Source organism: Benincasa hispida, unplaced genomic scaffold (assembly GCF_009727055.1).
Source record: "Benincasa hispida cultivar B227 unplaced genomic scaffold, ASM972705v1 Contig513, whole genome shotgun sequence".
NCBI lineage: Eukaryota > Viridiplantae > Streptophyta > Magnoliopsida > Cucurbitales > Cucurbitaceae > Benincasa > Benincasa hispida.
In genome coordinates, this window is record NW_024064893.1 from 28114 (window position 1) to 45632 (window position 17519).

A 17519-nucleotide genomic window follows, 5' to 3' on the forward strand; every position below is an offset into this window, starting at 1 on the left:
TTTTTACTAAAAAATGGTTTGAATTACATTTAAATGGCTATTACAAACACGAATTGTTAGTTCAATCCATTATAGTCAATCAAGAATAATTTAATAGTGTTACAACTTTTACAACCTTCTTATATTAGTTATTCTTGTATTCTATATTCGTTCAAAACAAAATTGCAGACCTCTGAAGAAAAATGGAAGGAAAAAAAAAAAAGAGAAGAAATGAAAGATTACAAATATGATTTATAATGTGTTTGAAGTATGTTTCACTTCCTCCGTAATCACAACTGTATGTTAAATTGTTGTGAAGGGGAAATGATGTTAGCTTTAAGCAGTAGTACACATTGATATAACGAGAACAACACTACAAGAAGAGTTTTATTTTTTAGTACAACAATAATATATGAGATGAGGGATTTGAACCTTTGACCTATTGGTCGAAAGTACATACTTTATGTCAATTGAGCTATGCTCGTATTGACACATGGAAAAGAGTTAAAAGTTGAATCATTGTGTAGTTGGTGAGAACCACTTTTAATTATAAGATAAAGAACGACCACTAAAATCTGGGGGCCTCCACTGAAATGTCTCTTTCCGACAACAGCTTCAATTTCTGCAACATATTATTGTGAGGTGTAGAAGAAAATGAGCTGCCAATATCTGCCAATAGACTCACTAAAAACAATATTGAAATGCCCTGGTTTCAACTAAAATTATTTAGGCTAACAAAACAAATTCATGGTAGAGACTACATAAAGTTTAATTTGTTTGGTATAATTATGAGGTAAGGCTTTTTAAACTAAATCAAATTTTAGTTATGAAAAATCAATGACTATTTTTTTAGCCTCTTCAATAATTTTAGAAGATAAAAAAAATTGAATTGACTTAAAAGCTATTTTTAAGAAACTCTTGATATCTTTTACTTGGGCCAAAGTCTTCACCTTGAGAGGGAGAAAAAATCGTCCTAATCAGGCAAATGAGGATTGGTGCCTAAGAGTCTTTTTTCTAAAGCGTTCATTTTTATTTTTGTTTTTGTTTTTACTTGAGTTAAAGTCTTTACTCTTTTTGGCTATTTCGTTCCTAATAAACCATCTAAAACATTAATGATCAATAGACAACATAAAAAGCTAGAATGAACGCAAACATACAAATCTCAATTATGGTGTGGGGAGACGAAAAAAAATAGAGGTAAAAGTTAGACAGCAACAGAGCATTCTATTATATGTCATGCCAATCAGAAGAAAAAAAGATTAAGGTAATGGGCGGCGAATTAGTACTGTGATATACTGGGGAGGATCATCCAAACTGGAGCAACCTAGCACTACTTCTCTCCTTAGTTTTGCTGTGAGCTTATGACAAACTCGCAACTGAAAATAACAATAATAATACAAAATGAAAATCAATTAAAGATCAAATGTAGGAATGGATACCAAATTAATTGGGACTAAGCATGGTTCAGAAAATCATACCTCGGATCGAGTAGCCCCGCCAATAATAAATACGAAAACACGTTGTCCCATCTTCTTAAAATCAAGAGTTGCAGCTCTCAAAATAGAATCACTGTAACGTGCTCATAGTCTTTATTGATGAACTTGAATGTTAAAGCTTTGAAACACTCAAGAAGTGGGAATATTAATCCCAAAGCAAATATGTAAAAATATCTTGCAACATAGATTAATATGGAAAGCTCAAAATCATCGAGAACAGTTAAATCCTAAAAGCATGGATATGAGAGACAGGGTGTTTTAAAAAATCTAAGATATTGGCATTACATGACACATTTATTAAAATATACAATTTCTTCTAATTACTCATAATTTTGTCCAAAGAAGTTCAAATTCCTAAGTTTACATATTTTTATGCTTCAGAAAATGAGTTTGAGCCTTGAGGTCTCAAAATTTATTATGCTGAGGAAGTGCTCAATGTGTGCCTAATAACTGCTATTTTGTACCACTAGTATTTGACACATGCCTATTGTTGCTAGCAGGCATTGTACAGTTTACCCAAACTAAAATGTGCCTGCTCATTAAATCCAATAGTTGGTCCAAACAGAACAACTAAATATTAAAGGAAAATAAAAGAAAAATTAAAGACTAATTGACAGACCTTCCATATCCGTCGTCAGAGATACTGGATCGTGCCCAATTTGCTGTTCGTCTTGATCTCATTGATTTTGGGCCACCAGTAGATTGACCTGTTTGGCTAGTTGCACTCTGAGTACCTTTTGGGGCAGCTTTTTCAGTCACTGGAGGAGGTTCGTTCATACATGAATATTCACTTTTTGATAATTCACCTTTGCACATATTTTCAATAAGCTCCTGAAGAAAAAAGGATGTTTATAAGTATTTGACCATAGTTTTGCAAGTTCAGTCTTCAAGCAACACCAAGATCAACTTGGTTTTACTTGTGTTCTTTATGCGAAGGCACTCCTATTCCGAGATATTCTGGTCTCTATGTTTCTTCTTTAACTATATAATTGTTACTATATTACAATCCGTCGAAGTGATAGATCAAAGTACCAAGTACATAAAAAGATCATTTTTATTTTTTGATAAGAAAAAGTAAAATCATGAAATTGATAAAAATTTAAATACGTCACATATCATGTCACCATGGAAAATCAAAATTGTTTTTCATAGAGATCAGTCAATTTCAATAACCCGATGGAAGGGCTTAGATTTCTTTTCCCCTTTTATATCAACCTCAAAGTTGATAATTTTTGTGGAAGAGACAAATGATAATAATAATAATACCAAATGATCCAGACTGGAAGTTAAATACTTCAACCAAAAAGTAACAAAAGCTCCTTATTAGCAAACCTCAACCATGGGGTAAAATCGAAATAGTTGCCATGTTTCTTCTTCACCAGTACGGTCCTTTCTTGTTGCTTGTTTAGTCTGATAATAAAAAAAGTGTTAAATCATTAGGATGCTCGCACCAGCGTTGCACTAAATTTCAACATTTGAACTTGAATAATATCTTGAAATAACTTATTACCTTCTGTGCATTAAATTTTAAGGAGAAACTATGGGCTGATGATGCCTTTTTGGAATCCGACCCAGCAAGCAACCGCATGTTCTTCACTACCTTCATATCTTCAGTCGATAGCTTAGCCAACTAATATAAAATTGAAACTATTAGTAAATGCAGTTATTCTCAAAGCTATTTATCAATCTTTGAAGTAGAGATCAAACGCACAAGGAGCAGATGAGTAAGAAAGCTAAAGGAGGTGAAACGATTAAAATGACTAATGCCCAACTCCACAGACTCCTATCTCATTTATGTTCCATAAATAACTCAAGAGAGGTTCTATAAGATGTACAAAAGTATACATACATTGAACAAGTTGCTGTTTTCCTTCCATTGATAAAAATTCTTCTAGAATGTATGCAACAAGATATCCTCTCTCCATAACTCCTTCCCCATTTTTTTGGTTAGTTTCTTCAGAATTATTTAGTATTTCAACCGGCTATGTACAATCATTTTTTTAGCACAAATATTTGCTGCTTACAGACTTCGTTTATTAGAAGAAATGCTTAGCATTCTATGGTAAAAATCCTTTTCTCCGTTACCTGCATTATCTTTAAAGCTTTGTCGTCCTCAAACTTTTCAGGATAGACAGACGCATAAATCATCAACAAACGTAATTTATTTTCTGGACTTGCATTCTGCACAGGAATAGAGAAAGTTGAAGAATGATTAATTACTAACAAGATCTTTTCTAACCATATTTGACTATGTATCTTCACTCCTTTTAGCATATGACCTGATTTGTCCTTAAGAAGCTAATAACATCCTTAGCTCCGGCATCTCCAAAAACCAAATCCTGTTCCAATTGTCCAAGGTCTCGAAGGCCCATTTCTCTAATCAGTTTGTTTATTTTTCCAGCAATCTGTATCGGATAATAAAAAAGATAACGGTCAACACAGAAAACAATGCGATAGTTTATTATTTTAACAACTGTTGGCCTCTGATCAAGCCCAAGCGATCATATCTTCTCAACTTCGTTATATATTTCAGTTCAACAGTTGACAAGTGTAGTAATAGCTTACATATCTGAATTTCCAAATCATGCAAAAAGAGGAATGAGTTATCACAGATAATAACCTCCTGCAGCATGAGAAACAAACCTCGACATGAAGAGTAATCTTTTCAACTTGTTCCGTGTATTGTGGTAAAGCTTGAACCATTTTTTGTAAATCTCGAGTAGAAATTTCACCGCCATCTCTGCAAAGAGCAACTTCAACATTCAAGAGGTAGCAATATGAAAGACGGAAAACAGAAGGCCTTCAATTTAGAACCAGTGAAAGTAGTGTCAAATTGACGTGATGAACTATTAGGGAACTGAATTCCACGACAAACTTATATTTTATTTTAAATAAAAGTGAAATCTGAGAAGTCTCAACAGCACTGAAACGAACCTTGCACTTTGCTGAATTTGCGCAGCTTTGTTTTTAGATACAAAATTGGTCATCTTCTCATGTAAACGTTCACTAGCCTGTAATTCAGTTGGTGAAAAGAGTCGGTGAACCAACAAATCATATGATAGGGGAAATTTTTAATGGATAGGATAAGACATACATCTGCAATATGTGAATGTCGAAGCTCAAGCCAGACTGGATCAGTGTCTTCCAAAAGGGCCTCTCTTCTATCGGGCGCACCTCCTGTCTTACTGGATACCTATGAAGATAATGTATATAATTTTATATTTGGAAAAAAAGGGAAAATGCAGGGAAATTGAGCAAGAGAATGAATTTAGCACATTAACTAGTAAGATCCATACCTCATATATGTACTTATTTCCGTCCATTTCTAACAAATCCCGACACATAGCATCATAAGTCCACTCATGAATAACAGGGGCAATCTATAGTTTGAGTTCAAAACAGTGAATAAACTACCAGAAAAAAAATTACATCATCACTTGAAACAAAAATTAAAGTAACCTGATCAATGGATCTATCCAAGATGAGCAGCTCACATGTTTCAGACTGAGGGTAGTTGGGAATGGTAGTTTTATACTTTGAAATACAGTTCCAGATGGCAGCAGCAAGTTTTGTGGGTACTAGTTCACGAAGTGATGCCGCAGTGGGATCCTCTAAAGCCTTGGAAGTTCGATATCTCACAAATGGAAACTCCTAAAGAAGGGAGAGGATTTCGTTAGTATCAATCACTAAACATCAAATACAAAAGAATTGCGGTTTGTTAACACTGATTACTTTGATCCATGACTAAGTAAGAATTTGATGTAGAGAGCCGGTGATAAATACTTTTTATAATTACCCCCAATTTAAGTTTACCAACAGAAATTAAATGTCTTCTTATACACTTTTACAGCCATACAGAATAAATTGTAATCTGTCTGTCTGCTATAGTTCTTAAAATTAAGAAGTTAAGCGGGGAGGAAACCAAAGCAGAGCAAGAAAATATTGGACCATTAAGTCAGCTGAGCATGCTTACTGCTAAATCGTAGTAGCTAGTGCAGCAAAAGATAATCGCTCTAATCTAATACATAATTCAAACTCAATAAAAACACAAAAAAAGATCACAAGTAGAAAGCTTAGACACACCATTCCTAAGGTTGCATACCTTTAGTGAGGCAAACACAGTAGCGATTCTAGTCGCCATTGTGTTCAAGCAATTATCAAATTTACGAGAATTCTCAATATCACCAAATAGATCTTCTAATGCCCGTTCTTGATCAGTGATAAAGGCCTGCATTAAAGTCATAGTTAGTTCACTGTTCATTGTAAACCAAAAAGTGAAGCAAAAACTTAGGACATGGAAGATGTAAAAGCATCACTCATTGCGTTTGATTGTAACAAGCAAGCTGGAGAAAGAGAAGGCAATATATTCAATGCTCCTCGATGGAAGATGTTTTAGTTTTCTGACATCAAATGGCTTGTCCTCGTGGTGCTAGATAAAGTAGCCAGGTCAAGATCTTAAAAGTATGATAATAGAATTGCAGTCCATTTCTTTATCAGTCAAAATCTCCAGTCGAGTTTTACATTATCTAATGGCCCTATAATATTTGGGCGTGCCAGAAAACTCATAGAATATTAAATCTTAGGTTGTTGGTACCATGGATTGTACTCGTTCCTTTAGATTTCTCGAGAACTCTTCGTAATGACTAGGCCAACATATGATGGCTACTGGTTAGAAATTAATTTGCAAAGACCCACATCCCCAAGAGAACTTCATCCTTAAAGGCTTCTCTACTTCAATTTAGCATTTTCATGGAAGCAAGTGACAAGACAGGACAGGAAATTTGCACCCAGTGGTTGTCATGGAAAATGCATTTGTGCATTCTTTGAGATTTTTATCTTTACAATAAGATGTTTTATACTATGTTATCTTATAAACCATATTCTATTTATAATAACAAGTTACATTATCCCTGTTATGCCTTAGTCAAATCCAACTCAATAGCCTATCCATACTGAAAGATCAAACGACACCCTGATAGGATAAGCAAGCACAAAAGAAAACTGTCCACTTTACTTCTATTCCTCAATTGGGATAGGCGATGAATGAAGCTGATGTAAATATTATAAGATGCTTTTGCAATAAACTATTCAAAATTGTCAAAACGAAAATGCTAAAACTAAAAAAAAGACAGGAAAAAAAATTAAAATAATTTGGAAGAAAGAGACTTGACTTGCTCCCACGTGTCCAAACAACTTATGGTGAATCCTTAACTATCACCCAGTCAAGCCACATAAACGACTAATAAAGATCACAAATCATTCATGCATTATGCTTAACGTCTACTAATAAGAATGTGGGGAGATAATTCCAACCACAGCACACTCACAGGGTTAAGAACCTAGCATCAGAAAAGAGAGAAAACGAATGTATCAACTACCTGGCTATCAATCGGAAAGTATTCGAGGTTCATCTGGAGGAAACAAAGAAAAGAAAAATTATATGAAATGAAGGAATGGATGGTGATTAATATCATATATCTCAAAAGAAGTTTTCAAGAGTAAAATGAAGACATGACCAACCTCTCGCAATGCACCTATGCGGGGTAAGACACTTGTATCGCACTTAATGTGATTGACAAATTCTTTTGGGACGGGTGAACTGAAAAATACAAATGCTCTGGAACCGAAATAAAAAATTAAAAACAAAAAGGCATTAGGAGCGATCAGGAATTGGAGCATGTAACCAATATGAATATTGCAAAAAAACTTTAGGGGGAAAAAACTAAACCATTTTACGTACTTCTTGTATAAAGGTTCCCTTCCAGACATGTCAGACAAGAACATGACAACACTGCATGCTAGAAAAAGATACGGTTAAAACGAGTTCAGAGTTCATAGCATACATTCAAGTAAAGGGAATCCTTTTATAACTTTCAATAAATGCAGAATCAAGTTCAAAAGTAAGCATACATTTTTTAAAAATTTAAATATAACCCCTCTTGAGAATACTAATGATTTAAGAAATCAAATTTAGTACACTTAACCTAAAGAACACAACAATTTGTTTCACAAAAAACTAATTGCAACTAAAATAAAAAAAAATGATTAACAAAAGAGGACAACAAGAAATTCCAATGCATCTGCAAGTATTGCAAGTTCATTGAAAATAGAGAGTACTTGAAGTCCAATTGAATTTTTGAAATGCAAAAGAAAGTGATAAATTGTGATTTTTAGAGAATGCCTACCAGTCTAAAGAACATGACAACTAGTTTCAAGAAAAAGCAAAAATCTTACTTCTCTTTGGATGGCTGGATAAAATAAATAGCATCCATAGATGGCAATGGTTGCCTTCTTCTGAACAGGTCTTCCACAACTGCAGTAAAAGAAGAATTTACAACGAGCCATCATAAACAGAGACAACGGATAATGGAAAATATTGGAAAAGACAACAAAGAAAGAATTTAGGATGGTTATATAGAATAACGATTACAAAATAATGAAAATTATTGAACAGAATTTAGAATGTCACATACCACATACCAAAAAAAGAATGAATATAATTCACATGAAAAATGATACAAACAAAAGAAATAAATAAACATATTCGAACGTTACGTGAAACTCCTTGGTCTGTGATATCCGCCATTTTACAAGAGTGAGACATGACTTTCACAGTCACTTTATCCATGATTAGTACCTGATATAAGTTAATGAAGGATCAGCAAAAAAGGAAGAACAAAAGTTTCATATCACATGTAAAATGTGGATTGAATACAATTTTGAAGAACACACCTTCCAAGGTTTTGAATTCTCCGTATTAGCTGCTCCAAGCATTTCGAACAATAATCCTGAGAAAAATTCAATGCGATCATACAATTGAGTGAAGACTAGCATTCACGAAACAACATCAGAAACTCAGATTCTTTAATTGCATCAGTCCTGGATAAAAAAAATTTGTGCAAAGACTCCAAACTCCAAGTATTCAAACAATTAGACAGCAGAAAGACATTGTTGAGGCTAAAAGTTAAGAGAAAAGAAGAAAATCTTACGATCACGACTGGCTTGACGGAAGTTCTTGTACTCATTGGGTCCCGAGGACGTATCAGAATCGGAGAACGACATTGTTGAGCAGCAAAACAAGAAGATGAGAAACGATTGATTTTTCAACTCAGATCAAAAGAAACATAAAAACAAAAATTCAGAGAAAAAATGAGAGAGAAATCTGCCATTTGTGTTTCAGGAAAATTGGAGAAATGGAAGGGAAGGGGAAGGTCCTGTGAAGCGCAAGACAAGCGAAGGCGGGAACTTCGGTAACGTTTTCAACCAAATAATTTCTTCCCCCATTTTTCTTTTTCGAAATTCATCATTTAAATCCTTTTATTTTTAGTAACTTTCATTATTGATTTATAATTTTTATTTTAGTTATACTCTAAATTTTGTCTCGTGGTTTCGCTTGATTTTCACTTTTTTTTTTCTTTTTTTTTATTTGGTTCTAAATTGATTGGCCAAAACGTAATTGACATGTAATATCGAAGGTTCAAATCTTCATATTGAGATACTTCAATATTTTGTACTAAAAAAATTCTCACGAACCATATATATTATTATATTCAATATGTTATCGGTATGTTACCTGACTCTAATTTAATTTAGGCCTAAAAATGAATAAGGGAAAATGGGAGAAAATTGGAGTTTACCAAAGATAGTTTATGAACAATTTATAAATTTTTGCTAAACTATATAGGCTAATTTAAGAACCACCAAGTTTAAATTGAATCTAAATCTAAATCATAAAAGTCAAATTAATTTTTTTTTAATTAGAGGTAAATTTAAAATTCAACTCAAACGACAGCGAACAACTTATTTGCAGTTTAATTAAACATAGATCAAATTGAAATTAAGATGAAATCATAAAATCAAACGGTAACTTTTAAAATTATAAAATCTAGATTTAGTCTTCTAAATGATTCTTTGAAAAACCATCGTGAGGATGTGTAAGAGAGTATTTTTTTTCCCCCTTGATTGGATCTCTTCAATCATTAATGAAGAGAAGTGCGCTCGTTCTTTGGTAGTTGGCAGTTGATGAATTTCTTTTATTATTAATATATATATATACATAGAATCTACACTACAAAGTACAAACATTAGTGAACAAATTTATAATTAACTTCCATTTTAAATATTATATTAGTCGCACTACCTTTAGTTTTAATTATTTTGATGCACGTCCTTCTAAAATATTTATTTTAGTATATTTACTTTTAAAATATCTTTATTTGTCTTACCTTTTAAAGTTAGTCCCTCTCATAATAATGTATCTCTCACTTGACCGTTTTTTTCCTCTTTTCTATTCAAAAAAGTGAAATATTGTTATGTGTCTCATCGTTCGTTATTTGCTCGTGTGTGTGCAAGTGGATGTTGAGACTTCTTGGCCGAACTCTATTAAAGTGAGGATGTACAAAGTCGATTATAAGATCTTAGTTGATTATATACATTGAAGATGCTCTCATCAATATGTTTATGGGCTCTTTGATGTTTTTTTGTTATGTCTGTGATAGTACACATTGTGGATTATATATTGGAGATACTCTTGTTATTTTTATTTTTTTTGACACTTTGATGTGTCGTTGTTCTGTTTGTGATAGTTACATTATGGACTACTACTAGTTTTGATGCCTAAATGATTAACTTTAAGTACATGGTTTTTTTAAAATAAAAATTTATCACAAAGAAAAACGAGCTTTTAAGGAATATATTAACACAAAAAGAGACATCAATTTTACAAGTTTAAAAGGTGTGTCAATCAAATTAAAAGATCGAGTACATTGTGTCAACAACTTTTATAATTGATGGATAGTTTTTTGCAAATTTTTTTGAGGAAAATTATAATGGATAGCAAATTATGAATAAGGTTTAGCAATCTTATCTTCAACTTTTAACATTTTTCAAAAAGGGAAAAATCTTAAATTATTTTGAAGTCTAAAGTCACGTTATTGATTAAGAAACTTGCCGCTTTTTCGAATTTTTTGTAAAAATTCTCTATAGTATTTCACAGAAAAGTGATGTTGTTAGGTTTTCTTAGACAGCATTTCAAAAAAGAAAAAAGTTCTTTTAGACACAATTAAATTTTATATAGGGTAGATTTGTTAATTTTTTTTTAGAAAAAAATGTTGAATATGTCATGGATGTAGATACAAACTTAAGTTCAAAAATTTACTGGACATTTTTAAAGTCTAAAGTCTTAATAGACACAAAATTAAAACTTCGATTAGAGACCTATTATATACTTTTTAAAGTGTAGAAACCTATTAAACAAAATATAAAAGTTCATGAACTAAAACTCATAATTTATCCCAAAAAAATCTTAATTACTTTTGCATCGATGGATGGGTATATTTTATTCTTATGCTTTAAAAAAATCTCAATTATGTATACTCTAAACTTTGAGATATGACTTTGTTAATAATAGACGTATGACAAACTACCATGATAAATCATTATTGGATTACATAGAGTGGGACATCCTACAGCCATTTAATTTCTAAAGTAGGATATTAAACACTTTATAAATCAAATAATTTTAGTTATATATATACTCTCCCTTATATAATTTGTTATATTCTTACTAGATTGTGTCAAATCAACCAATGTTTGTTGAACAAGCATGTTGCCTATTGTTTAGTTACCAACATAGATTAAAAACTCATAATTTATTTTGTCATACTTTTTTAGGGCTTTGAAAGATGTCAAATGCTATATGTTCACTGATGTCTCATCAAAGAAGCTTTTAGATATTGGCTTTCAAATGACTTGTTAGATAGAAAATTGAAATTAATTCAAAGACTTATCAAACATAAAATGCTTACATTTTTTTAAAGTCCATAGATTAAGGGCGTGTTTGGTTTAACTTTTCAAATGTTTAATTTTAAAAATAAGTTCTTTTAAAAAAAATTAGACAACTACTCAAAATAGCTTTTGAAATATATTTTAAACAGTTTTTATTAAAAGAGTTGAAATAAAAATGATTTTTTTGAAAAATATTTTTTTCTTTAATAAATCCAAACCGACCCTAAAGCTTGTAATTCTAACCATTTCTATATCTAACCTTTTAGAAATTAGTAAAAGTAGATGATAATAAAAGGTGGGTATAGAGTTGAACTCACTCTAGAGATGGAATTTGAAATTGTTGGTACTTGGCAGAGAGGAATTTAGCCAAATCTTCAATTGTGATTATGTGGGAAGAGCAAACATATCTCCCATTTGCATTTGGATGTTCAAATAGAAAAATATGTGCTCTTGCCACATCATCTACATGCACCATGTTTGTTCTTAAAATCATTCCATATTCACCTTCATTACCTGCCATATAAATTTCATTATCATTTTACTATTGACAATGAGAGGTATGATCTACAATTCAAATACAATATTAAAATTCTTTAAATTTTAGAAAACTAAATAGAATAAATACTCAAATTTTGACTATATTTTAAAATTGACTCAAATAAATACTTTCCATTCAAATTTTCTTAAAATTTAATCCTAAAATTTAATTTGTATCAATTTATTCCTTGTACTTTCACTTTTGTAACAATTTAATCATTAAACTTTAAGGTATAATAATTTAATCTATATATTTGAAAATTGCCACGATTTAGTCTTTAAATATAGTACTATAAAAAATATTATTAAGATTTAATAGACTTTCTTACATATATGAACACATCATACAATAAACTGATTAAGTACGTTAAAGGCATATACTTCTTTTCCCAAGATTAGATATTCAAGTCCTCTACATCACACTTGTTTTAACTAAAAAGAAAAAAAAAAAGAAGTTAGTATTATAACTTTTAAATACTAAAGATTACATGGTTACAATTTTAAAGTAAATAGATTAAATGATTATATAATAAAAATCGATACTTATTTTTTATGATATTTTTCATGATAAATATTGTATTTTTACAAATTTTAAAGACATGGATTAAATTATTATATGCTAAAGTTAACAAACTAAATTGTTAAAACCTCGTTTGGTAACCATTTGGTCTTTAATTTTTTGTTTTTGAAAATTAAACTTATAGACACTACTTCTACTTCTAAATTTCTTCTTTTATTATCTACTTTTCACCAATAATTTAAAAAATAAAACTAAATTTTGAAAACTAAAAAAAAAAAACTTTTTAAAAGCTCGTTTCTGCTTTTTTGAATTTAGCTAATAATTCAATCATTATACTTAAAAAAGATGAAAATCATTGTGTAGATATGGGAAGGAAATAAGCTTAATTTTCAAAAACCAAAAATAAAAAACAAAGGCCCCATTTGATAACCATTTAGTTTTTTATTTTTGTTTTTGAAAATTAAGCATATCTCATCCACATTTTTTATAGCATCTTTATTAAGTACAATGGTTGAATTCTTAGCCAAGTTCCAAATTTCAAACACAACTTTTTGAAAGCTACATTTTTTAGTTATCAAAATTTGACTTAATTTTTTAAACTATTGATGAAAAGTAGATAACAAAGGAAGAAATTTGGAAGTGAAAGTAGTTGTCCATAGGCTTAACTTTAAAAAACAAAATAGTTACCAAATAAAATTGAAATGGTTACCAAACAGGACCTAAAAAATGAAGGGCCCAATCACAAAAGTTGGAACAACACTAACAACTTTCAATCCATATTGTTGTGAAAACTCAAGAACTGCTTGGTCAGTTAATGTCTTGGAAATTGGGTATGATTGGTACTATTATTTATGTAATCAATCTCACTCCAATTACTTTCATCCAAAAACTCCACTTTCTTGCTCTTATTATTAATAAATTGTATGGTTGATGCACTTGAAATGTACACAACTCTTCTAACTGTTCTTGAATTTAAACAAGCTTTCAATATCCCCAAAGTTCCATCCACTGTTCTTCTTATCACCACTTCAACATCTTCTTTGTCCTCAAAATCCACAGGAGCAGCAACATGAAAAACTCCAATACACCCTTCAATATGGCAGCCCCAAAACTATCTGGCTCATTCAGATCAGCATAATATATTTGTAGATTCTTTGATGCTCCTGGTAGATTTGTTAAGAAGCTATAATCTCTTTTCTTTTCTGTAAAAGTGTAAACGAGAGAAGAAAAAAATCATGTTGGATTGCTAGTCCAAGCATAACTCAGTGAAAAAAAACAAAACTCAAAGCATGGTTTGTTTAGATCTTTCGATTCTAAAAAATTTTATATATACTTTTTGAATTACGACAAACTCGTAAACGTACCTAGATCAGGTCGTACCGTGGTTGTGACGGAGTAACCGTCCTCGAGAAGTCGCTTGACGAGCCACGACCCTATAAATCCAGTGCCTCCTGTTACACAAACGTTTCCCTTCATCCCACCTTCCACTTTTCTCTATACTCTGCAAGACTAAGAGATGGTGTTTAAGAATATTCATGGCTCTTGTTTATCTACCTTACTTATTATTATCATTATTTTTTGTTGGACATAAGTGATAAGGTGCCATATTTTCTAAATTATTATTGGAGGACAAGAAATACTACAAGAGGTAGTCTGATAAAAAGGAAAGTTTTTCCTTTATCAGATATCATTTTCATTTTATATTATTGAATGTGATGACTTTGCTTTTTCTCTACTCAACTCTTCTTTCCCTTTCTTCCTTCTTCATTATTTAAGATTATTCTATTTTAATTCCTAAATTTCTTGTTTTAGCTGTTAAACTTGTTTTAAGAAAATATTCATTTGGGGAGTTTATTCTATATTAGATATGATATGAGTGACGTAAACATGAGTAACAAATGATATAAATATGTATTATATTATATAGTTTGGAGTTACATTTTAAAACTAATTAATAATGTGAAAAGTATCCCATCGATCTTACAAACATTGTGAGTTTCTCTATGGCCCGTTTGATAACATTCCCGTTTCTGTTTCAGTTTCTTATTTATTAAGAAACTGACATGTTTGGTAATCATTTCTATTTCTTGTTCCTAAAATTTGAGAAACGTTTCTAAAAATGTGGCTAAAATTGAGATTTTGTAGTTTCTCCTTGTTTTGTTTCTATTCTATTTAAAATTGTTTCTAAATTGTATCAAAGTGTAGACTTTGCTAGTGGGTGAGGAAGTGATAACTTGTAGAAATACAAGTTATAATTGTACCTCTTTTAGTTAAAAGAATAGGAAAAAGATATGAAATTATGATACTTATATCAAAGAATTCATATAAAAATCAAAGTACGCAATCATACAACTTCAACATCTGATATATTTAAATTACTGGCTGATATTACTATGTTTATGTAGAAAACTTGCCATCGAAACCAGATGAACATATGATCGCATGAACCAAGCACTCACTGATGCAATCAAGCAAAAGCTATCAGATACAAACATACAATTGCAAAACCAGCTATGGTGATAAAAGAATGAAATGGGCGGTAGGAGTCAAATCACAGATTGAGTTGGTGGCTGACAAGAGAATTTTGTTGAAGATTCAATGAACTTCTGACATATTGCCGGCGGTGCATCAGGGTATGGAATTTAATGCGCCACATCAACATAATCATGACTAAGAGAAAAGAAAAGCATCCTCAAACATCTATAAGTAGCCATGCAATCACCATGCAGATGTTGGGATTGGTGTCCTAATTCTCCCAGTGGTCTTGTAATTTGTAAACATCTTGTACACATATTATTATTAATAAAATAAATGTTATTTTATTTGCATTTAATCATATCCAATAAACTAAGATCCGTGGTTATTTCATGTAACTTAAGCATGTATGTGAGACATACAAGTGAATCATGCCTTAAGTAATGGCCTAAATGATTTGTAGTATAAAGATAAAAGAGGGATACCTTATCCTGGTAATACTACGGATACGACCCACTTTACAAGTGTTGTAAAGTGCTACAAATAGTTTGATCCTAACATTCATGTGGAGACATGCGAGCGGTAGTGTCCTATACAAAGAGTTTGTATAAGATCAGATCACGAGATGATTAGTCTCTTTACATGATCTTAATCCTAAGTGAGTTGGGAACTTCTACCTATGAGAGCAGTCCTTTGATTGGCATAGGTGAGAGTGGCCAGATTGCCAACTCAATAAGCCTACTTTTTTGGGGATTTGTCTGATTGGGGAGCTAGGAACTCAGCTACACAAGATGAAATTCACTCCTTCCTCGAAGCAGGGGTAAGTAGATAAATTGCTCCTTTAAGGACCGATTCCAGGTCTTGAACATATTGGCCACACCCTCTCTTTGGAAGAGAGGACTTAGTCCTAGTAGGACTATGACTTATTGTTCATTAGAGGAATTAGTGTTACTTAAGGAGTTAGATGTAACTACAGGGCAAAACGATAAATTAGCCCAACTATACTTACGAACGATTTGTAAAGGGTTATCACACTGTTGATTGGTTATATGAACACAGAAATATATCTGGAGTGCGAAAAGTGCAACTGTTGGTCTTTAGTGGAGTAACCAACAGTTAACGGATGATGGATCTCGTGACTAAAGAGTTTGGTCAGTTATTCACGTACCGTTGGAGCTTCAAGCTATAGGTCCATGAAGTCTCCTTGGTAGCTCAATGGGTTCAAGTTGAGAATCAGATTGGGTTAGTTTGAAATATTTAAATTAACAAGAGGAAATTCAATTATATGCGATATAATTAGTGTGATGTATTAAATACATTAATTGGAGGAATTAATATAAATATGATTTATATTAAGTACCATAAAATAGAAAAAGAACTATGATTTATATGTTTTATATAATGAAATATTAAAACTATAGGTTATAAATATAATATGATAAGTTGGTTATCATATTTGTTTATAATATATTGATGATAATTAATTCTTTTTCTCTAATAACCGATTTGAGTGGGAAGTTATTGGAAGTTTTATGGTAACCATGAGATAAAAGAAAAATTGTTTTTCAAATTTAGTAGTTGATTCATTCGGAAATTCTTACGAAAAGGCTATCAAGTAAAAATAGTTTTACTAAGTGATAGTCGTTGAGAGCATACACACAATCGCTTAGAGTTTACTATATGATAGTTACTCGTTGATTGTTGCTACACGATCGAGTAGCAAAAGCCTATATGATATGCTTCCATTATCTAAACGATTGAGTATATCGTCTATACGATAGACAGTCTTCATATCTCCCACTTACTTGATCGTCTACTCGATCATATACCTCCTGTTTTCCTCAATCCAAGATCATATAGAGTCCATAACTCCTGGGTTCTCATACTGAGAATACCAAGGTAATACTTGTGTTGGTATTTTAACTCAGTTCGTGGATTGAGTTGGACTCGATTGGGTTCGAGGAGCATCAAATTGTTCATGTTGTTGGCTGGTCCGTTCATTGCATTCGAGTGCTGCTTTGGACACATTGGAGACTGTTCGAGGGATACTTGAAGAATAGTTCTTCAAAGGTACACATACTCTATCCCTTGTATATTCTTGTAGCATGCTATAATTTCTATTTATGCATAGTCTGTTCGTTTTCGGTTAGACTATAATTGTTGTGTTCATTCTGAATGGAATTTGAAATGATTTACTTCCGTTGCTCATGGAGATCTCTGTTTGTGATTTCCTTCAGCAAAATATAAGGAGAGACGAGAGAAATTTTGAGAAGAAAAAACTCTGCTAAAAAACCTTTTCATTCAGCCATAGAAATACCTTAGCGAGAATTCAGGATTTCTGTGGAAGTACAAGAGAGATATCGTTGTTCGATAATTTGAGTGAAGCAGTTGCCAGTAGAGTCGGAGGGAGCAAGACATTACACACCACGACTTGATTCTCTATCCCTTTCTTTCTCTTAAAGTGTATTTGCATTGTAATTTTGACTTTGACAATTCAAACGTTACAATATGAATATATATTCATTCTATTCTATGTTTATCTTATCCATCACTATCATACATAGCTAAATTGTCTAATGGGTTGATAAGTATGTAGCTAACACTACTAAGAAACAAGAGAATTATGCGATCAACTTGTTTTATGTATGCTTATATGCGTTACCTGAATAAATCAAAATATTGTTCTAAATAAATTTATGAGTTTGATAGAATTTAGATTTGGAATT

General features: G+C 31.6%; 1 protein-coding gene and 1 pseudogene across 1 annotated transcript; both read right to left on the reverse strand.

The window, feature by feature from the left end:
* Window positions 1-211: 211 nt before the first annotated feature.
* Window positions 212-8743, reverse strand: LOC120069599 (protein transport Sec1a-like). The gene is made up of 21 exons (XM_039021390.1): window positions 8465-8743; window positions 8208-8263; window positions 8031-8112; window positions 7710-7788; window positions 7216-7266; window positions 6996-7092; window positions 6854-6886; window positions 5578-5703; window positions 4935-5126; window positions 4772-4855; window positions 4570-4668; window positions 4410-4486; window positions 4119-4215; window positions 3755-3880; window positions 3561-3656; window positions 2986-3105; window positions 2808-2885; window positions 2095-2306; window positions 1458-1548; window positions 1266-1355; window positions 212-601 (listed from the first exon to the last, which is right to left on the reverse strand). Exons 1-21 carry the CDS (start codon window positions 8535-8537, stop codon window positions 548-550), a joined length of 2013 nt encoding a protein of 670 aa, XP_038877318.1. The 5' UTR covers window positions 8538-8743; the 3' UTR covers window positions 212-547.
* A 2831-nt stretch (window positions 8744-11574) lies between these two features.
* On the reverse strand, window positions 11575-16821 carry LOC120069605 (annotated as a pseudogene).
* Window positions 16822-17519: the final 698 nt, after the last annotated feature.